Source organism: Callorhinchus milii, unplaced genomic scaffold (genome assembly GCF_018977255.1).
Source record: "Callorhinchus milii isolate IMCB2004 unplaced genomic scaffold, IMCB_Cmil_1.0 Scaffold21, whole genome shotgun sequence".
NCBI classification, from domain to species: Eukaryota; Metazoa; Chordata; class Chondrichthyes; order Chimaeriformes; family Callorhinchidae; genus Callorhinchus; species Callorhinchus milii.
Window position 1 is genome coordinate 2,335,322 of NW_024704762.1, and position 23,747 is coordinate 2,359,068.

At 47.9% G+C, this 23,747-nt stretch overlaps 1 protein-coding gene across 1 annotated transcript in view; it reads left to right on the forward strand.

Annotated features, from left to right (window-relative positions):
• sema6bb (sema domain, transmembrane domain (TM), and cytoplasmic domain, (semaphorin) 6Bb) overlaps nt 1–23,747 on the forward strand; it is a 115,264-nt gene that overhangs the window by 52,501 nt on the left and 39,016 nt on the right. Inside the window, exons 3-5 of the mRNA XM_042342838.1 lie at nt 5,757–5,897; nt 13,097–13,214; nt 23,183–23,243. Coding sequence (XP_042198772.1) covers nt 5,798–5,897; nt 13,097–13,214; nt 23,183–23,243 — 279 coding nt within the window. The 5' untranslated portion in view covers nt 5,757–5,797. The remainder of the gene's footprint in view (nt 1–5,756; nt 5,898–13,096; nt 13,215–23,182; nt 23,244–23,747) is intronic.

The following is a 23,747-nucleotide window of genomic DNA, read 5'->3' on the forward strand; positions in this document are numbered from 1 at the left end:
TTAACACAAAAAAATAGCCAGCCCGGGTAAACCTGAAATATTCCCGGACTTGCTGAACATTAAAGTGTTAAATTGGTCGATCCTAGTTTAGGAGAAGGGTTGAAGCGTTGAGTAAGTATATTTTGCGATTACGATAGAGTTATGTGCACCCAAAGAGGTCTTTGTTGTTGAGGCACTAATGAACGCTGCAGGCACTTTCGAGGCAGATATTTCCACACCAGCACTTGTGCTGATCGTGTTATATATATACATTATATTAAAAAAAACCTGCATTTGATATAACGCCTTATCACATCTTCGAGATGTCTCAAAGCGCTTCACAGAATACACTGTGAAGTGAATTGACAGTACGTTTTGTGGGCGATACACGGCAGCCAATTGCGCACAGCAGCGTCCCACAAACAGTCGTGGATTTAGGGACCAATTTATTATTATTTATTTGTTTTTTTTGAAGGGATTATTACACCCGGAAAAGCGATGTTACTGCTAGGTAAACAGAGGCGTGTGGAGTAAGGAAACTTGCTCAATTTTTGGCCCTGCCAGGAATCGAACCCGGGTCTTTTCACCTGCGAGATGATTGCTCTAACCTTTGAGCTACGTGACTCCACAATGTTAGTTGTTTGGGTTGGAAATTTCCATCTGGTTCTTCACTGTCGATGAAGGATTGTGGACAGACCGGATTGGAGAACTTGTACCGAACAGTAGAACTAGAGGACATGACTGCGATTGACGCCGGCCGGGTTAAATTCAGAACAAATCTCTGGAAACACTACTTCAATAAGCGAGTAGTAAATGTGTGAACCAGGCTCTCCCTTGGGAGACAGGGAAAGCAGAAAATGTCAATTGTTTCAAGAACAACTTAGATAGATTGTGGCTGGAAAATAATATCAGTTTGGTACACGACACGTCAAGCAACTGCCAGGATAGTGGAAGGCGAACAAGGTGGACCTTGGTCTCATTTCGCCCAGCAAATTCTTATGTTCTTATTTAACTAAACTTAATCGTGTAGGAGTTCTGTCAGCTCAGTGGTTAGAGCGCTCGCCTCGCAAGCAGGAGACCTGGGTTCCATTCCCGGCAGAGCAAAACTTTGGGCAAGTTTCCTTACTCCAGACGCCTCTGTTTACTTCCTATAAGTAGAAATCTGGTTGTTAGTCACTTTTCCAGGGGTAATAATTCCTTTAAAGAAAAATAATAAATTGGTCACTTCAATCCGCGACTGTTTGTGGGACACTGCTGTTGGCTGCCACATTTCGCCCACAATCTTCTGACTCGGAGATTTTCTTAACAGTGTATCATGTGAAATGCTCTGGGACGCCCTCCCCTGACGTGAAAGGATTATGATCAAATATTAAGGTGATTATTGACGCTCCCTCGTTCTCGTTGCTTCTGAACATTAAAAATCAGGCCTGGCACACGTCAGTTTGCTCTGCCCCCGCCACCCCTTCTCCCACCACCCCCACCGGATCAGCAGGGAACATTAATTTGTGGGGATCCAGATGCCAATCTTACCGACTTATCTGCGGTGCTGAAAACTGTCAGTGAAGCCAGATCAGCAGCGGAAGAGTGAAGGATTTTCTCTCTCTCCCTCTTTCTCTTTCATCTCAGAGACAGGTTTGAAAAGCCGAGAAAATTGCCTGTGGAGAGGTTTTGAGAAAGCAACTCCTGTATTTGGGGGCGGGGGGGAGGGCTGTGGATCAGAGCAGTTGCTTATTTTCCGCTGTTTTGGCAAGCTCCATTAAATCTGAAAGCTTACATTAGATTTGATGCGGTAGCAAATAACCGGAGGTGCTGTTTGCAAAGTAATCAGCGTAAGAACTGATCACTAGAATCACAGTGACTTTCACATAGGGAGAACATCTCAAAGCTCTTCTTCGAGTGCAGTGACTGTGTGTTTAACAGTGGTTAAGTGGCAACCAATTTGCGCACATCCCGCAAATGACCGTAAAGTGAGTGAAGAATTTTATTCAGGGGATTCAGGGGATCTTTAACGTCCACCACCTGGATAGGCACAGACGAGAGCTCAGTTTAACGTCTCATCGAAAGGTCAGTACCTCCAACCAATGCAACACACCCCCAGCACCGCACTAGAGCATCAGCCCTACAATGTGAGCTCAAAGTCACAGAGGCTAGTGGAAATCTGGAACTCTCTCCCCCTAAAGGCTCTGGATCCTGGATCGGATTTTCAAGACTGAGGTCGATAATTTTTGTTAGGTAAAGGCTATCCTTCCTGGGCGGGAGAAAACCTTAGGCAAGTTTCCTTACTCAGCAGTAAGTAGGAACCCAGTTTTTTTAGTCGATTAGAGATCGCTTTCTGGGGTTAAGAATTCTTTTAAAAAAATCATTCAACCCACGACTGTTTGTGGGACACTGCTGTGCGCAATTGGCTGCCGTGTTTCGCCCACAAAATATACAGTCAATTCACTGTGAAGTGCTTTGAGACATCAAAGACGTGATAAGGTGCTGTATCAAATGCAAGGATTATTATATCAAGGAATATGAAGCAAAGGCTATGATCTAATAGAATGCTGGAAAAGACTCGAGGCCCTGAACGGTTTACTATGTCCAAAGTCAAGACGTGGAGTTTGAACCCACAAACTTCCGACTCAGAAGCCAGAGTGTTATCCGCCGAGCCAGGCTGGGGTCAGCCTTATCCACTCTGCTGCCTCTCCCCCCAGTTTTTTTCTCTCGATGCTCGTTTGTGTAACGGTATCAGCCTGACTGCTTTCCTCTGCGATGTCTCTAGGACCCAGTGTTACACTCAGCAGAACCGCGCAATGTACTGCAGGCACAACCAGAACCAAGCTTTGCACAGGCAAATCCGGCTGTTTCCTTCGTGTTTTTAATCCTCATTTATACTGTTTGGTTTGTGTACTCTGCCCCCGAGCAACCGTCTGAAATATTCAAATGTTTCCTTTTCATTGCTGTTGTCTTTCCTCTATTTCTCTCCCCTCCCTTCCCGAGGGCGTCCAGGCATAGATCCACCACATCCATCCCTTCCAGTCTCTGACCCTAACTCTCCTTGTTCAAGTGTGAATCTGGACGGGGAGCTTAAGAGAAAATGTTTTCACTCGCAGAGTAAGGTGACGGAGACAGAGTCCGTGGGGAACTAGACAAGCATATGAAGGTTAGAGGCTTGAAGGGGGTGTGGGGGATAAGTGGGGTTGAATTCAGCACAACGGTTGGGCTGAATGGCCTCCTTTTGTGCTGTTAAATTTCGATGGTTCTATCAAGACTATTTGACGCACTGTGTGGGTGTGTTTTTGGGTGTTCGTGTGTGTTTTGGGGTATGTATGTGTGCGTAGGTGCGTGTGTGTTTGTGTGTGTTAAGCGCTCTGGGACACAACCCTGTGTGAGGGCGCTATATAAATGCAAGTTGTTGTGGTGGGTGTGTGTGTGTGTGTGTGTGCTGAGGTAGAGGGGATAAGGGGGTACATTCTATCTTCACCTGACGTTAAGACATACACACCACACACACACACATGCACACGCTCGCGCACCCTATCCTATCTGCTCTACTATTGATATTGCTCTGGGCTTTGCTCTCTATATCCTCACTGGGCTGAAATCCAGACTCTTTGCACCATCTCCTCCTCCAGCTCATCCTTCCTCAGGACAGTGGGACTTCTCCCTCACTCTTCCCTTCCTTCCACACTCTGGAGCCTTTCAAACCCCGAGCTTGATCTCGCCCAATAGCCATTTCCTGAGTTGCCTCACCTTCTCCCCTTGCTCTGTCTAGCTCTGATGGTGATGAAGCCCTCTTTAACCCCTTTTTGTTGGTCAGCCGGGAGTCCTAACACATCACCGCGCTTAAGGGTATCCAAGTCAAACTGAGAATTTCATGCACGCCACCTTCACATGGAAATGCCAGCGATGAGGTTGTTGGAATGGAATGCGCTCTCTCTCCCTGGAGGCACGCGTCCTGCTTACCTAAAATGAAATACTTCCGAAACTATTAGGCGCAGGTTGGCAAAAGCCAAGGCTTGGGCACCCCATAGTGTGTTGGGTGCTCCTGGAGTCTAACCAGTTAATTCTTTAACCCTTCTCTTCCTGGGCTTCTCAACGAAGCTGATGCCTAGTTCCTCTCTCGAGGGATAAAAAAATTTGTTCAAGACTTTTCGCAAGGAAGGCAATTTCTTGCTGAAGCTGAATCCCAGCCCCGAGAGAGAGAGAGAGAGAGGAACATAAACACAGAGTCTCAAGTGTGTTTGGATTTGTGTGACTGGGTTTGGTCCTGTGCATCACTGTGTGACCAGATACAGTCCAGGGCAGCCTGCTTCCCTCAGGCCTCTGAAAGTCACAGGACATGTTCCATGGCGAACTCACCAAATGGGGGTGGGTTGTGTGTAAATGGCGACGTTTCTGTGTGAGTAAAGATCTGCCTGGGTTTCCTCGTGCGTTTGCTCTTTAGCAAACTCCGAACAGCAGTAAGCGGCGGGAGGAGGGGGGGGAATCGATTTAGACTATCGTGTTGTGTTGCGCTGTGTTGAATAACGATAGGAACTGTAACACAGACACCACCAGTCTGCGATTGTTTCAGAAGCGGACAAGAACAAGGGCTGCTTGGTTTTGGTTCCTACAGTCCGCACTCTGTGCCTAGTTTCTCTCCGCATTGATTATCTCTCTGAGAGCATCGCGTGGCAGGGTGTAAAAGGCGCCATTTGCCTTAAAAAGACAATAATCATTTGCTCGCTCAATCCACGGCTGTTTGTGGGGACGCTGCTGTGCGCAATTGGCTGCCGCGTGTCGCCCACAAAATGTACAGTCCATTCACTTTACAATGGATTCTGTGAAGCGCTTTGAGACATCTCAAAGACGTGATGAGGCGCTGTATCAAATGCAAGGACTATTATTATTATTATCCATTCTGTCCAGTGAGTATGCCAGTCTTCTGCTCACTGTACTGCCCAGCTCTTTCCAGAACTCTGCAGCTCGTATCCTTTCCCGCACTAGATTCCGAGAGTCAAATCACCCCCACCCTCGCCCGGCTCCACTGGCTCCCCATCCCCCAGTGGATCGAGTTCAAGGTCTCGTCCTAACCTTTAAATCTCTCCGCAGTCTTGCCCGACCCTACCTCTGTGACCTCCCACAACCTGACCGACCGGCCTGCTTCATACCCTCAGCCTCGGTGTGGTGGGGTGATCTCTCAGCCAGTCTACTCCTGTTGTCTGGAAATCCATCCTGGAGTCCTTCCACCTCACTTTCCACTTTTCCCACCTTTCAAACCTACCTTTATAATATCGCTTTCAGTCATCAAGTGTTTTGATAATCAGCCCAACGTGAAAGATGCTGTATGTCTAAATAAAACTTGTATTGCAATACAACAACAGCAACCAAATGGTATTTTTATAGCGCCTTTCACGTTGGGAGGACGTCCCAGGGCGCTGGACAGTCGGAGTTTCGGACCCGAACTGGGAGGGGTCAGGATCGGGGAGGGTGGGGGGGAAGCAGGGAGTTCGAAAGCACGGTCGAAGAGGAGGGACATGAGCGCACTCTGTTTCTCCTCGGCTGGAAAGGAAATGGAAACACTCCCAACCCACAGAACATCAGAGAAAGCGAGACACTGTGGCCACAGAGTGGCCTTTGCCAGCGGTCAGCATGTTAACCCGAGGTCCTTTCTCCCTCCCGGCACAGCAATACTCTGCAAACGGTCGTGAATTGAGTGACCGCATTTTTTTTTCTCTCTCACAAACGCTTTTCGATGGCCCGCGGTTGGGGGCTGTGCTGACCCTCTCGGTCTCTTGTCTCTTTGCCCACAGACGTGTTTGAAGAGACGTCCAGGCTGTGGGCTTGTCTCACCATGAGGCCGGCCGGCTGCCTGCTCCTCACCGCCATCTCCGCGCTGGCTGCCGCCACCTTCCCGGATGACAGCGGACCCCTCAGCCACGCCTCGCCCGACTGTGAGTACCCCGGGGTAGGAGGGGGGGGAGAGAGGAGAGAGGGAGAGGGTGGGGGGTGAGGGGGCAGGAGGAGAATAGGGACTGGGGAGCTGAGAGGGTCAGGGAGGGCATGTTGGGGAGCGAGGGTCTATGAGGGAGTGGAGTGGGGGGCCAGAGAGGAAGTGGGTCGGAGAGGGGATGACGGGGTTTGGGTTGGTAGTGTGGGGGAGTTTGAGGGTTGGGAGGTCAGGACGAGAGGAAGGTGGGAGGTGGGAAAATGAGTGGGGTGGCGGGAGAATGGAGAGATGGGGTTTGGTCGTGAAGGAGTGGGGCAGGGGAGATGGAGAGGGGATGAAGGAGCGGGCTTGTGGTGAGGGGGTTGGAGGCCCCCCTCCTGTGTTGAAGATCTACTGTGTCTCACGGAGGTTCAAACTATTCTTAAGTTCCTCGCTCAGTGATATTTCACCTGTAAGACTGTAGCTCAGTGGTTAGAGCACTCGCCTCAACCTGCGTTCGATTCCCGGGCAGGGCGAAAAGTTGGGCAAGTTTCCTTACTCCACACATGTTTACCGAGCAGCGAGTAGGAACCTGGTTGGTATTCGACTGGCGGATCGCTTGACCAGGGTAATAATCCCTTCAAAAATAAATAAATAAATAACGAAATAAATAAATAAATAAATTCAAGAATTTGATCACTCAATCCCCGACTGTGTGTGGGACGCTGCTGTGCACAATTGGCTGCCACGTTTCGCCCGCTAAATACGCAGTATATCCAGTGAAGCGCTTTGAGACGTCTCGAAGACGTGATAAGGCGCTGTATCAAATGCAAGGATTATTATTATTATTATCATTATAGTCACATCGCAGCCCAGTCCAGCCCCCAACCAAGAAGGCTGAAGGCTGGCACATTTAACCCTTCTGTAGCCTAATTTCCCTGAGTGTAATGTACTGCCCTCCCTTGGTTGGCTGAGATCAGCTCCCTCATCACAGAGTACTACTCTGTGGTCTGTGTTTAGAGCACACAATGGATTCACCAAGTGAGCTGTCATTGGGATAAATTCAGATATATTTCAGTGAATTTTGCAATAACATTGAAAAATGTAGAACACTGCTACAGTACAGTGCAGAAGTGACTTGGAATCGCATAGTCTAAGCTGACACTTGGCCAATCAAGCCTCTGCCGGTTTACAAAGCCAGGAGATGTCTTCAATCCCACCACCCCACCTTATCCCCATTCCCCCTTCAAACCCCCTCTCCATCACATGCCCACACGACACACTATTCATCCACCAAAAAGGTATCAATCTGATTCGAGCACGCAGCCTGAATAATGTACAGACAGCATACACAAGACAAGAGATGAGTTGTGGTTTGTCAATAACACTCTATAATAATTTCAGGACAGACACCGGGAAGTATTTCTTAATCCCAGAGGGTAATTAACCGTTTCGCCCACAAAATATACAGTCGAGACGTCTCGAAAATGTGAAAAGGCACGATTTAAAATGCGATGATTATTATTATTAATATTATTAACAACAACCGAAACAGGGTTAGCAGGAAGGGGTGGTTGAGGCCAGGACACTGGGACTCCTTTAAGAAATAGCTTGATGGCTGTCATACAACGATGGCAGGTTGTGGGCATTCGGGAGGGAACAGATCAAATGGGCCAAAGAGACTTCATCATCCAAACCTCCCTAGTGAAGACTGGAAGTTTGGTGAAACAAATTCTGAGTGCAGAAATGAATCTATTTCATGAGGAGGAAGCACTTAATTTGAAAGGCTTTGAGAGGATAAGTATTGGAGGATTATAACCCCAGGTGGGAAATCAGTAACCAGGGAATATAAACTCCAGACTCATCACTGGAGGAGGTGAGAGGTAGTTGGCATTGATCTGTCACAGCGAGCTATTAGCGTGTAGAGCTCCTTGTCACGAGTGTCTCTTGAAACTGAGAACCCCGACGTTTACAAAGGGGAATATGAACAGGAGAATAAGAGGATAGAGGGAAGGAGCAGGGGATTTCGATTAGAGCAAACATCAGAGAGGTCAGGGTTGAACACTGTTCAGCATTTTATTACATAGTGTTGTGTACAGAACATAAACAGGCTATTTGGCCCAATTAGTCGGTGCCGGTGTTTATACTCCACACAAGTTCTTACCCACTCCATTTTCCCTCCCATACCCTTCTCTTCCCCTCTCCCTTGTGTGGATATTTAGCTATTTGATTCAACCAGCATTTCAGGCAGCGAGTTCCACAATCTCACTACCCTTTGCATGAAGTTGTTTCTCCTATGTTCTCTTTTAGATTCCCTATTTGCTCTCTTACACTTGTGTGCCCTGGTTATGGGCTCCCCATCCAGTGGGATCAGCCTATTTATGCTAAACTTAGCAAATCCTTTTTATAAGATGAATTTGCTTTCCTTGCGGAGATTAAGTGTGGGGCTATGATCAAGACTTTTAAAATGCTGAGCGACGTAGCGATGTGGTTGTCAACAGACTATTTTTGACTTGAGAAATGCACAAACCACAGAGATCATAAAATAGACTTTATCTCTTTAAAGAGTAGCAGTCATGCGGAACAGACTCAGCACAAACCTGTTTAAGTGTCAATTTGATGCCTTCAAAAAAATCATTGAATCGCAGAAATTTACAGTGCATTCTTAGCGCTCAAATATTCCCTTCAAAACACGGTTACTACACTTTACAATAAATCCTGTGAAGCGCATTAAAGGTTACTCCTGACGTGAAAGGTATTGTATCAAATGCAGGATTTTTTTTTAAATCCTAGCATTTGGTTCAGTGCTTTTCACATCAGAAATAAGTCTTGAAGTACTTGAGAGGATTTTTATTGTAGGTACAGCGACTGTGTATTTTGTAGGTAGTAGTTAATTTGTACACGGCAATGTCTCACAAACAGCTGTGAAATGAATGACCAATTTTATTTGGGGGATTGGGAGACACTCTCTTCTCTTTTCAAACAGGCAGACGGGACCTCTGTTTAACGTCCCATCTGGAGGATGGCACCTCCCAACAATGCAGCACTCCCCCAGCACTGCGTTGGAGTTTCATCTTAGCCTATGTGATTCCAAGCCCCGACTTGGGGCTTGAACCCACAATCTGACTCAAAGGCGAGAGTGCTAGCGACTCAGCCGGGCTGACACAATATTATTTATTGTAAATACAAGTGTATTTCCCCAAATAGCAACTTGAGCCAGCGCAGAAAAGCATAGCCTTGATTAGGCTTAATGGCCTGCTTCTGTACTGTTATTTATACAGTTGTGATTTTGTTTGAGGTCCGTAACGCAATCGGCTATTCATTTCCCACGTACTGTGAATCGGGTACAGGAGAAACAAACCACGCGCCTCACAAACCCTGGATGTATTGGCTGAACCGGTACAATGTCGAGTTGAAGCACAAAGCAACAACGCACTTAAGCAATCGAGTAGCAGACAGAGCGAGTAACACCCAACTGCCCGACAAGGAAAAAGGAGGCACTTGAGCTGCCGATGGTAATGAAGAAATGAATGGCTCTCAGAGAAGAGACAGAGATGAGCAACTCCTTGCTGTCATCCCCCCCTTTAATAACCTCAGCCCGGGGCACGATCACGAGGGTGTAGTTAGATTCATCTTATTGTTTAAGTGCCTTTTGAAAGGACCACCCTGACAGACATGAGGAAAATGACCCCTTTCACCTCACGTATTTGTTTCCATTGCTCACACTGCGTCTCCGCCATTGACTGAAGGCAACAGTGGAGTGCTGCGTTGTGAGAAGGGCCCCCCACCCCCATGTCGGCTCCTCCCCGTCAGCCAACCTCTAGGAAGTGGCTGAACAGAGGCTTTGTTCCCATTGTGAGGATGGGGGGCGGTGGATCACGGTTAGGGTAGAGGCTTCGGGTGCGTGTTTAGACAGGAGTCGTGTCAGCCAAAGGCAATGATTATTCAAGCTGCAGCGTGAATGCAAGTTATCATTTAGAATGGCAGAGAAGGTTTCCATTGAAAGGAATAATGTTTGGCTCTGAGTTGAGTGACATTTCGGGTGGGATGGGAACCTTTAAGAAGCCCACGATGGTTGACATGGCTTTTCATGTGACTTGCCGTGTCTCTGTTAACGGCAGCTATTGAGAAGCAAGAGGAAGTCAAGGGTCCCACCCAACATGTGACTTTCCCAAATCAGAATTCCGTTTTTTTTTGCACCTGGAGTTTGCAGGACACAACAAACATGATTTCTTCCAATAATCCTGATCTCAAATCCCAAAGAAAGGCTGGAGTTCTTTTTTCCGGCATTTATTTGTTGTTTCAGGCTGCGCGTAGGTAGGAAAACGGTTTAAGCAGTATCTGGGGATCGTAAACCAGTAAACGCTGACTGGCTCGCCCCCTCCCTCACCACCTGCAAGATTCGTCTCAAGACCCTCCTCTTCGACCGTGCTTTCGATCTCCCTGCTTCCCCCCCACCCTCCACTCTCCCCCACCCCGACCCCCAGCTCAGGTCCGTAACTCTGTCTGTCCAGCGCCTTGGGACATCCTCCCGATGTGACAGGCGCTTTACAAATGTAATTTTGTTGTTGTTCTTGTTGTTTGCGAAGGTGGCATTTTTAGACCACAGAGTACCTTTGTTCATTCTAAAACTGTGAAGCCCTCCTCTCCCTCACTCTCCCCTCCCATCCCTCCTTCCTCTCCTCTTGCTCGTTCTATTGCTCACTCTAGAGGTCCATTACTATCTAGATTATCCCTAATGGAAGGTGAGTTGGCATCAGGCCAGGGTAGGATGGGGATAAGCCTGACACTGTCACCCAACTCAAAGCTCTCTCGTGAACAAGGGTCAATTGGGGAATCCTATCAGAGGAGGAAGCTGTGCTTGTGGAACTGTAACTCGGGAAGAAATGAAGCTTGTGTAGAGTATACGGAGGGGAGACTGAGGGAGGGGAAGGGACAGGGAGGGAGGGAGGTGAGGAGTGTTGTAGAGTCTAGAAGAAAGGAAAGAGTACCACAGACTTAAGGTCCTGTGAAAGAATGATTAGAGGAAAAGATGGGTGTTGATTTGAACGCAGAGAGGACTCGCAGTGGAGGGAGTGTGTAGGAACAGAACGAACAGATTAGGACCTGCGGCGTTGGTTGCCCAGGAACATTAAATATTCGTCCTTTAATTGGTGGGACTCCATCGGGTTGAGGAGCAAAGTGGGATGGGGGGGAAACTGGCAACGGACATCCAAACTGAAGTCCGCGTCTCTGTCTCTCTCAAGCGGAGAGTTTAATGGAAATGGACGTCTGACAGTGATGGATTACAACAGGTTGACGAACAGATGTAGAGTCTGAGAGCACAGACGCTGGAAAGCCGGAGAGAAAGACCGAAGCCAAAGGCTCGTTTGCTCCCAATACCGAGCCGACGGTTCGAACTTCAAACCAACTCATTTCAAAGCCGTGAAAAATCTCAACCCTCCTTTAAACCCTGAGAGTTGGATTGCAGGTTGATGATTCCCCTTTCTTGCCTCTTTGGTTGCTGGCTGGAGGATACGGAGAAATGTCAGTCTCCCTGGGCCGACCGGTTTTAGTGCGCTTTTCAATTCCCGCATCGTTGACTGTGAATATCGCAGCGATAAATCTCCTGAAATGTCACAAGCATTATTAATAGCTAAATGCTTGCAGCGCAATTTCAATCTGAATGAGAAATAAAAACATGGGAACGCTTCACTTCTGCTAGTCTTGCGTTCTTTTGCCCTGTTTTCTCTTCCTGCCCAATCATCCTTTCCAGAGTTACCTGGTGCCGTTTAGTGTTTAATTAGCAGGTGTCAGCCTGGCTCAGCAGCTGAGTCAAAATGTTGTGGGTTCAAGCCCCAACGTCAAATTTTTGTGCTCACACTCTGGGCTGACACCCCAGTACATTGCTGGGAGGTGGTGTTGGATTATCAGAGGTGCCGTCTTTTGGCCGAGACGTTAAACCGAGGTCCCATCTCCCTGTCCAGGTGGACCTTAAAGATCCCATGACGCTAATCGTAAAGAGAAAGGAGTTTCTTTCTCAGTGCCCTGCACTACATTCCACTGGATACATTTGTTCATTCACTTCATATCTGTTTGTGTGACGTTGCTGTGTGCAATTTGCCTGCCGACAAAATACACAGTCACTACACTTTAGAGTATACCCTGTAAAGTGTTTTGAGGTGCCCTCCTGACGCGATAAGGTGCAATATCAAATGCAAGGTATTATAAGCAGTATTTTCTGAAACTAATCTGTTCTCAACCACTTAGAGGTTTAGAGAAATAATTTCACAGCTTCTGCCTCTCAGAGCAACTTTCAAACAAACTGATCACTTTAAAGGCCAATGGGAAGCTTACTTTCTTCTGAGAGAGGTAGGAGGTCCACAGCAAGTCTTCTCTGACTTGTCGGGGAGTCCAAAACTACAGGCGTAAACATAAGGGAACAATTGGTGGCAAGTCCGAAATAATGATACATAAGAGCCACAAACGGATCTAACAGGGAGTTAAGGAGGAACTTCTTCACACAGAGGATGGTGAGAATGTGGAACTCACTGTCAGAAGCTGTGATTGACGCAGAAAGCATCAACGTATTTAAGAGGAAACTTTATGCTCACTTGTGTGAGGTAGAAGGGAGCCGAGGGGAATAGGAGGGGCCAAAGGCTCGTGTGGAGCAAAAACACCGTCACGGACCAGTTGCGCCAAATGGCCTGTTTCCGTGCAGCATCGCTCTAGATAGATCCTGGGGGATAAATGCAGGAATAGACCATTCAGACCCTCGAGCCTGTTTGGCCATTCTATAAGATCATCGCTGATCTGTACCTCAACTCCAATTACCAGAGTACCAGATTTCCACCAGCCTTTGGTGGAAAAACTGCCTCCCGATTTCACTCCTAAAAGGCCTAGCCCTGATTTTAAGATGACGCCCTCCTCTTTCTGGATTCCCCCACCCACCAGAGGAAATAGTTTCTCTGTAGCTACCGCTATCGAATCCCTTTAGCATTTTAAACACCTCAATTCGCTCACCCCTCAACCTTCTGTACATTTTCCCCCAAGCACCATAGCATTGATACCAGAGAACAAAGCGAACATGTTAAAGTGTTAAAGCTTCTCAAATATCAGGGTTAATGATGGTAATGACTTCCTGTACTGCGGGGGTCCTGGGGGGGGCGGGGGAGGGGGCGGTGAGAGCATGTGTGCTGACCCACTGTCTCTGTCTCTCTCTCTCTCTCTCTCCCCTCTCCCCAGATATGAAGCAGTACACGGTCTTCACAGGACTCGGGCTTGGGGGGAGCGAGGAGCTGACGGAGAGACTGAGCATTCAGCGGATCCTCAGAGTCAACCGTACTCTCTTCATCGGCAGCAGGTAAGCGGCTCACGGCCAGGACCACCCACCGCGGAGGAGGACACGATAGTCATGGAGTCCTGTAGCTCAGCGGTTAGCGTGATCGCCTCTCAAGCGAGAGGACCCGGGTTCGATTCCCGGGCGGGTCAGGGTGAAACCTTAGGCAAGTTTCCTTACTCCACACACACACACACGCCTCTGTTTGCCCGGCAGTAAGTAGGAACCCGGTTGTTAGTCGATGGGCAAATGCGCTTTCCGGGAAGGGAAATAATCCGTTTTTTTTAAAAAAATTACTCAATCTACAACGGTTTATGGGGCGCTGCTGTGTGCAATTTGCTGCTGTGTTTCGCCCCAAAAATACACAGTCAATTCACTTTATAGTATATTCTGTGAGGAGCTTTGAGACGTCTAAGGCAAGGATGATGATTATTATTATTATTATAGTCAGTAAATGAATTGCGACACCCTGAACTGGAATTTGTGGTTGTTTTCCTCCTGACATGAAAGACGCTCTATAAATGCAATCTTATTGTTTTTGTTGTTTTTTGTTGGCTGGATTTTTTCCGAGATTGGTGGGGGGGGTAAGGGGAGATTCGTTGGCATTTAGTGAATCTCACAATCTCCCATTGATGCCCCAATGCCACACTTCTTAACAGTGGGATCGTGCCTTTGCCCACCCAAAGCTGCCACGCCTTTACGTTGGCACAGATCACTGCCCCGTCGGTAAGAGTAAAGTGCTAAGCCTTGAGTGTCAGGGGAATGGCAAACACATTCTGGCGGGCATCATTATATAGTCGGTGGCGTTACCCCAGAGACTGTCGGAGTTCAGCCCTCAGTTCAATTGAGTTAACCCTCTCTCCCCTCCCCCCCCAACTCAGGGTCAGGGGGTTCACAGTTCCAGCAGGTGTCCAGTTCCTGAGACCTTTCCCCCCAAGGGCTGCTATAACACAGCATATAGCCCCTGGGTGTTATTTTCCACCCATCGCTGTAGGTCATGGGGTTCAAGAGCAGGGAACTGACAGATGAGGAGCAGATGGGTTACATGAATGAACACACAAACACAGCAACACCTGACTGGTTGTGAACACACAAACACACACATACAAACACACGCACGCATGCATGCACACAGCAATACTTGACTCTGTGAACACAAACACACACACGCAGGAACACTTCACTGAGCCACAGAATAAAATAATGAAGGGCACCTGTAATTCCCTGTGTGCTCAGCTCATGCTTCACACAAGACGGATAATACACCCCTTTGCGTAAAGTTTACCAGTGATTTATGCACAGTGGTTACCCAGAGTTTACACATGCTTCACACGTGGTGCATAATACACTGTTTAATGTTAAATGTGATGTTAAAGTCTGTGACACTTGGGGAGTGTCACAGACTTTGGAGGTGGTTATGGGCTCTGACCGAGTTTTCCTCGAGCGATGCTTCGGGCATGTGAGAGAGAGCTGATCACTGAGCCACTGAGCGTGCAAGAGATCAATAGATTTTATTGCCCATTTATTGTTCTCAGCCTTCCTCCAACCCTCACTCCTCTCCTCTCGCTCCGCTCTCTCTTCTCACTCCTCTCTTCTCACTCTCTTCTCCCTCTCCTCTCACTCTCTCCTCTCACTCATCTTCTCTCCTCTCACTCTCTCATCTCACTCCTCTCCTCTCACTCCTCTCCTCTCACTCCTCTCCTTTCACTCTCTCCTCCCGCTCTCTCCTCTCACTCTCTCCTCTCCTCTCACTCTCTCCTCTCCCTCTCTCCTCTCACTCTCTCCTCTCCTCTCCCTCTGTCCTCTCACTCTAGAAGCGATTAGACAAGCTTGGGAGGCTCTTCAGTCTTGAGAGAAAATGTCTCAGAGGTGGTTTTATCAGAGGAGTTCGAAATCTTAAATGGGATTGAAAAAGTAAACCCAGATCAGTACTTTCGGATGCACCGAGACAGCAGAACAAGAGGACACAGGTTTAGAGTTGCAAAGGGCAATTTCAGGACAGGCACCAGGAAGTTGTTTCGTTACCCGGAGCATAATCATATATAAATATTAAGTATATTAAGTATATTTATATTAAGTGAAGTGCTTCAAGACGTCACAACGACATGATAAAGCTCTTTATCAAATGCAAATGTTATTATTATTAACGACTGGAACAGGTTACTAGGATAGAATGATTTCACCCTCGACCCACCCTACCCCACCCCCACCCCTCTCGCCAGAACGCACCTTGAAAAGGGGAACAGGAAATATAAATCCAGATTCCCAGTCCAAATTGCTCGGCTAATGGTAATAATGATTGATTTGCTTCCAGATGTAAACTCCGGCAGCTCAGTTGCAGGAAAAGCTTTCCAAAACCCTCAACCCTCAGGCGGGGACGGAACCTGAGCTCATTGTCTCATAAAGTTCGACTAGACATCTTCTCCTCTTGGGTATTTTTCTCTCCCTCCTTCCCCCCACCCCCCACAACCGTCCCCCCACCACCCAGTTTCCGCTCCCCTCAATATTGCCAGGGGTTAAATGAATCTATGACTCACTTAGGACAATCTATCCTGTACCAGACACAGCCCGATGCAGTTAATTGTAACAATCCCCCAAATAAAATTGGTCTCTCGGCTGTTTGTGGGGCACTGCTGTGCGCAAACGCTCTGCCGCGTTTCGCCCACGAAGCAACACAGTCAATTCACTTCACAGTATATCCTGTGAAGGGCTTTGAGACGGCTCAATAGTCGGATAAGGCACCGTATCAAATGCAAGGATTATTTTTATTATTATCATGAAATCAGCCGAACTGAAGAGCTTCATAGCAGGGGAGTGAGACTGAGCCTTTCTGCTAAGTGTCCGTCATCACCGAAAGGAGAGAGAGAGGGAAAACGAAGCGAGAGGCTTTGCAGAAGCCTAAGGGAGGCAGGGCGAGGGTTTGGGGGGGTGGGATAGAGAGGCGGGGAGGGGGTCAGGTTACCAGACCTGGGGCTAGCGGGAGGAAATGGATACTTCACTGGATAGCGTTGCTACAATACAGTCTACACGATAGGAAAATCTCAGCATGTGTTTTTTTTGGGAGGGAGTAACAGGCAGTGAGACGCGAGTCGATTGCAATTAAAAGTATCATCGATCACTGACTCAATCGGCAGTGACTCAGAATGCCAACCGAACACGACACGGAATGTCTAGTTCCTTACTTAAAGCACTATGTGACTCGCTAAAGCTGCTCTGAATGGGCCAAGTCTAAAGTCTTGTTTCTCTTGCCCCACATCCCCTTCTTCCTGCCCCCTCTACCTCCCATTTTCCCCCAACCCCCCCGTACCCCCCCACTTCAATCAACCTGGTCACTTTATTTCCTGGTTTTACAAAATGGTCAGATTGTCAGTCTGTAAATCACACCATCAGCCTGTGACCTCTGTCTGTCTCCTTTTTCCCCCTCCCCTTTTCCACCCCCCAACACTCAATATTGCCGGGGGGGGAGAATTAATCTTTAACGTACTGAGAGCAATCTACCCAGCTACAGACATAGCCTGATGCATTTAATTATTTGAGTGAGTATTTCTGCACCAGTGCTCCCCAATCCCCACCGGTAATTAAGGGAATGCTGGAATGCAAAGCCTCTCTCCGCTAGTCAAACTTGAAGGAGTCCTGTAGCTCAGTGGTTAGAGCGCTCGCCTCGCATTCGAGAGGATCTGGGTTCGATTCCCTGGCGGGGCGAAACCTTAGGCAAGTTTCCTCACACACGCGCGCCTCTGTTTACCTAGCCGTAAGCAGGAACCCGGATGTGTGACGATTGGCGGATCACTTTTCGGAGGTAATAATCCCTTTTGAAAAATAATAATAATTTGGTCACTTCAATCCACGACTGTTTGTGGGACGCTGCTGTGCGCAATTGGCTGCTGCGTTTCGTCCACAAAATATACAATCACACTGCAAAATATAAAACATACTTTACAGTATATCCTGTGAAGCGCTTTGAGACGTCTCAATGACATGATAAGGCGCTATATCAAATGCAAGGATTATATTTGATTAATCCTGAACGAGGCGTTATAACTGGATTCCACTGGATTTTGTTCTGCAAACTCAATGAGATGCGAATCAGGCATCAGTCTGGCTCAGAGGGTTAGCACTCTTGCTTTTGGGTCAGAGAGTTCAAGCCTCACGTCAAGGTTTGAGCTCTCAGTCTCGGCTGACACGCCAGTGGGGAGACAGTGGGCCGCTCTACATTGTCGGAGAAACTGTCCTTCAGCTGAGACGTTAAACTGATGACTTGTCTGCCTGCTCAGATGGACCTCAAAGATCAAATGAGAAGGGTTATCTCTACCAGTGTTTTCCCCAATGCGTTAGTCATTCACAGCGAAGAAACTTCTGTGCATAACTCTAATCCGTGCTGTTGCTGCCCTGGGAGTAGGGACGGAGAGCGCAGACTTGTAGAATGAGCTTCACTGTGCTGCACTGGTCTGGGAGTGTGGACAGACAGTGTAGAGGGAGCTTTGCTCTGTCTCTAACCTGTGCTGTTGCTGACCTGAGAGTGTGAACGGACAGTGGATCCCGTAGCCCATTTTCAGCAGCGATTTATTGCCCCTCATGTCAGAGGTCCCAAATTTCAGCCCAGAAATATGGAAATACTAAGTTTTCCCTCTCTCTCTCTGCCTGGCTGAGTTAGGCTTTGATCGTATCGTGAAATCTCCCTGACGTTTGTGTTGTCCAAACAGCTTCTAAGTATGCGTGCGGTTACATGAGCAGCTATTAAACATGCACATAAATAAGAGTGATTAGAACGGAATGATCAAATAGGAATGGAACAATTAATTAAATATGTAGCGTTCCAATGTGTGAATAAGGTGATTAATTATGTGCATGAATTAAAAATAAGGCCGGCTTCAGTGTCAGCTGGATTGATCTCTTGCTGTGCGGGGGTTGGGGTCTGAGACTACTCGATTTTCAACCACCCCTCCCACACACATTCACACACACACATCCCCCCTCCCCCCCACACATACACCCCACCCCCACTGCGACACACATATACACACACATCTCCCATCCATCCATCCCCCCACTCACTCACCCACACATACACACACACATACACACCCATACACACCCCTCCCCCCCACTCACACACACATCACCCGCCCCCAAAAAACACACACATACACAGTGCTAATTTCTGATCTCTTCTCAGACCAGTATGTAGATGACCAAGGCACGAGATTCAACTTGTGCTGAATCCTCGTAAAATTAGCCCATTGTCATTGGGAAACGACCGCTTTTGGCTCAATAGATGGATAGAGTGGGTCACGCATCTAGGGTCACAGCGTAGGACTTCAAACGCCTAAGAGAGGGCGGATGAGATCATCAGTTTGTGGTTAGGTAATGTCGGGAAAGGGAAGAGCGAGAGAGGTGAGGAGTACAGTAGCGTGTAGGAGGAAGGGAACAAAGAAACTGTGTATTTTCGCCCACAAAATATACAGTCAATTCACTTGACAGTACATCCTTTGAAGCGCTTTGAGACGTTTCAATGATGTGATAAGGCGCTGTATAAAATGTAAGGATTATTATTAAGAGTGAAGGAGGTGAGGAGTGTTATAGAGTGTAGGAGGGAGGGAAGAGGGAGGGAGACGAGGAGTCCTGTAGAGTGTGATACAAGCCGTGATGAAACAGCTCATGGCTTCCCTGCGTTATCACCCAGGATGGGGTCAGTGATCTCAGTCCAGAGCAGGGATCATAGCTGGGCCTCTGTACTGGCTTAGCCCACACTGAGCTACAGGGGAAGCTGTTCCCTGGGATGTCTGCAGAATAGCTTGACTGAAATCAGTGACTGAACTGAACAGGGACAGAAGGGATCAGATCGCAGAGGGAACAACAGTCGTGCGGTGACTTCAAAATAATCCATAAAAATGCTTCGTTAGCTTGAAGAACATTACTTTAATTTTTATTCAGCTTCATAACCATTGCTTGTGCAACATCCACAATAATTGCTCGAACTTAACTGTATGTTTCCAAGGAGCCCTGTAGCATAGTGGTCAGAGCACTCGCCTCGCAAGTGAGAGGACCCAGGTTCGATTCCCGGCAGTGCGAAACCTTAGGCAAGTTTCGTTACTCAACACGCCTCTGTTTACCCAGCAGTAAGTAGGAACCCGCTTGTTAGTCAATTGGCGGATCACTTTTCAGGAGGTAATAATTCCTTCAAAGAAAATATTTGAGGCGGCACTCAATCCACGACTGTTTGTGGGACACTGCTGTGCTGCCGTGTTTCACCCACAAAATAGTCAATTCACTTTACAATGTATTCTGTGAAGCGCTTTGAGATGTCTCAATGACATGATTGAGTGTTTTCATGATTTCTTTCTTGAATGAGTCCCAGTGTGTTGGCCTCAACCATCCTTTCTAGCGACCCTATTACAGTCACTAACTGCACTCTGGGTAAAAGATATACTTCCTGGTCTCTGTCCTGAAATTGTCCTTTACAGGCTTGAAACTGTGCCCCCTTGTTCTGCAACCTTGAACTGTCCGAACCTATTGTCCCCAGTTTATTTTCATCCATTTCAGAACCTTAAAAGTGGAACTTGGAGTCCTGTAGCTCAGTGGTTAGAGCACTCGCCTCGCAAGCGAGACACCTGAGTCTCCCCTCTCGACTCTCTTCCCCCTTCTCGCTCCCTCCCTCCCCTCACCCTGACCATTTCCCCCCTCCTCGCTCCCTCCCTTCCCTCCCCCTGACCATTTCCCCCCTGCTCGGGTCATGACCCAACTGTGCAGTGCCTTGGGACGTCCTCCTGACGTGAAAGGCGCTTTATAAATGGAATCTTGTTGTTGTTGTTGTTGTTCACTTCCCAGCAGGGCGAAACCTTGGGCAAGTTTCCTTACTCCACACACCTAATAATAATCCCTCCAAAAAAACAAAGCAATAATAAATTGGTCATTTTCAATCCACGGCTGTTTGTGGGACACTGCTGTGCGCAATTGGCTGCTGCGTTTCGCCCATAAATATACAGTCAATTCACTTTACAGCCTATTCTGTGAAGCGCTTTGAGACTTCGAGAGGACGTGAAAAGTGCTATATCAAATGCAAAGATTATTATTATTATTATACATCTCTATGAAGTGCCTTCTTCCCCCACTGGCCTCCACCCTTTATTCAAAACTAAAGCTCATCTAAATGGTTCTCACATGAATTAGAATAGGGGTGTGGGGGGGAGGGAGAGATGACTCCAGGCACCTTTGAACCCCAACACCAAACGCCGCATTGCTCTTCACGAGATAAGATCTGAACTTCTGATGAATACATGGCACATGAATGGGTTTGCACAATAGTGCTTTTGAGGGTGACACTACTTCACTTGTGCAGTGGGGTGGAAAGATCAGAAATAAAGTACAAACTGCTCACTGTGCAGTGCCCTCTGTGAAGGAGATGAGGGTTGTTTCTTCCCATGATGTTGAGTCTGGGAAGAAACAAACAGTCCTGCCCGGGTACATAGCTCCTCATCAACATCCCAAGGCGCTGTGTACCTACAGTGTTTCCTACCCGAGCTGGGGGTCGGGATCGGGGAGGGTGGTGGCTAGGTGGGGAGAAGAAGAGTGACCAAAGGCACGGTCAAAGAGGAGGGTCTTGAGATGGGTCTTGAATGAGGCAAGGGAGGGGGCGAGGCGGAGGGACTATGGGATTGAGTTCCAGAGGGTTGGGGCAGAGTGGCAGAAGGCATACCCGCCTTATAACCTACATCAACTCCCACAAAATAAACAGTCAATTCACTTTACAGTATATTCTGTGAAGCGCTTTGAGACGTCCCGAAAACGTGATCGGGGGCTATATCAAATGCAAGGATTATCATTATTCCTTTTGCTCTTTTACCCAAGGGTTCAATCTCAAAAGGTAATGCCAATGCCAAGAAAGAACTTAACGGTAATAAGCCTTGCCTTTGATACTGCGCCTTATCACGTCATTTAAGACATCTCAAAGTGCTTCGCAGGATTTACTGTAAATTGTACGGATTGTGTATTTGTTAGTGAACCAGCCACCAATATACATACAGCAACGTAAACACAAACAGCCACGAGGTGAACAACTGATTTTATCTGGGGAGATTGTTGGCCAGGACATCAGGAGAGGCTCCCTTCTCTTTTCATATAGGGATCTTTAACATACATCTGAACAGGTAGTTGAGGTCTCAGTTTTGTGTCTCATCGGCATCTCTGACAATGTGACGCATTGGTTTAGAGCATCAGCCTAGACTATGAGTCCTGATGCGGGCTTGACTCCACAACCAACTGAGCTAGGCTTTTTTTATAATGTCTTGTACATCCAAAAGTCTCACATTGCTTCACGTTTATCATTGTCAAGGCTAGAGACTGTTTTGTCTAAACAAATGTAATTTGTTGTTGTTGTATGTATTTTTTGTGTTGACTAATCCATCGGTCATCTTACTTGTGGCAAAGTGCCACAATAACATTAATAATCCGTGCATTTGATACACTTCCTTATCACGTCTTCGAGACGTCTCAAAGCGCTTCACAGAATATACTGTAAAGTGAATTGACTGTGTATTTTGTGGGCGAAACATGGCTGTCAATTGCACACAGCAGCGTCCCACGAACTGTCGTGAATTGAAGTGACCAATTTGTTTTTATTATCTTTTTGAAGGAATTATTACCCTCGGAAATGTGATCGGCCGATCGACTAATAACCGGGTTCCTACTTACTGCTGGGTAAACAGAGGCGTGTGGAGTAAGGAAACTTGCCCAGTGTTTCGCTCTGCCGGGAATCAAACCCAGGTCTCGCTTGCGAGGCGAGTGCTCTAACCACTGAGCTACAGGACTCCATGAGGTGGAGTCAAACAGCAGTGAGGTGAAGGAGCCATGTATCTGTAGGACTCCGTGCCCAGCACACTGAGATAACAACAAATAATATTCCCACTGGGGCTGTCCGGAGACATTCCATGTACTCCTTTGTGTCCAATCCTTTCGAGAATTGGGTAAGGAGAGTGCGTCCCTACAGGGAGAGAGCAGCGTGTGCCCTCCATTCCAAACACAGGGACATTTCCGTGTGTAGGTGGGACACGTGGAACTCTCGGTTTGGTTTGGATGCTCTTAAGCGCAGCGCTGGGTTTCCGTACGTGTCAAACATGCGGCTGATCAAAAAGAACACTTTTGTGTCCACCCCCGTCTTTTCCTACGCTACATTACAGAGCAATTCAGCCCACCCTGTAGACAGCCGAGGGACATCCTTGTAATTAGAGCAAAAAGGTGTCTCGAGGGGTAGAGATCACGGCCTTTAAAGGTCACTGCTGTAGGATGATTGTCCTTAGAAAAGAAGCCAGACTCCATCTGGGGTGTAAATTCACTGAAAGGTTCACGTTGATTTACGCCAGACTTCGGCTTGAAAGTAGGCCTCGGGGTTTAGCGCCACCTCCTCGGTTAATGAGCTGGCTACTTGGAGGATCAGAACGGAACTGGAGGTGAAATGTCGCCCATTAGATGATGGAGACGCTGCACGCTAACCGCCAGCAAGCCATTTACAGAGCGTTTTCTCCCAGCGGGAGACAGACAGGACGGCTCTGCTGCTCGTCTGGATCGCCCGCTGATCTGTTTGCTACACAAATCCAGTCCCTGCGATCGCATCCGCAGCAAACTGTGCCTCCGTTTCCCTTTGATTTTAAAAGAATCGCGTCTGTTTCCTCGGGTTCGTTGCCGTGGTTACCGCGATGCAATGCAGTGGGAGGGGGTTGGTGGCGGTCAGCGGGGTGGAGGGGGGGGGGGTTGTCTCGCTCAAGTCAATATCTACATTAACCTTGTGTCACAGCGCCAAGCGATTCCCTCTGGAGCAAAATCCCATTAGCCTCGGCAAAAGCCAGAGGGGCCGAGAGTAGGCGGTCGGAGATGTTCCCGATCTCTGTGATTGGGAATGTTGGCCGGTGTATCCGGTCAGTCCCGTCAGTCCGCCTGCCCGGTGCTCCCACTCGCCTTCCCCGCACACACTAACCAGCCTGTTCTTTCACTGGCAGGGATCATCTGTACAGAGTGGACCTGGATCTGCCTGTCATGGACCAGATGCTTTATAACCAAGTAAGTCTTGTGTGTTCACCAGCACTCACGCATACACGCACTCACACACGCACTCACACACGCACTCGTACTCACACACACTCACACTCTCCGACCCACGCACGCACTCACACACGTGCTTACACACACATACACTCACGTGCTTACACATACATGCTCACATGCATGTACGCTCATACACACAGGCACACATGCTCACAGACGCACACGTGCACACACACATTCACTTACACACACGCTCTCACGCACACTTACGTATACACGCTCACGCACACTCACAGACACATGCACGCACACATCTACGCTCACACACACTCTTACATGGAAAGACGCACATGCTCTCAGACACACGTGAACACACACACCCACACGCTCATATGCACACGCTCTCACAGTCACACGTACAGGGTAACACGCCTTGCCTTTATCCCTTGCTTGGTATCTGACCATGTAAAGCACCCCATGACATTATCCTACATGAAGGGCGCCATGTAATAATAATAA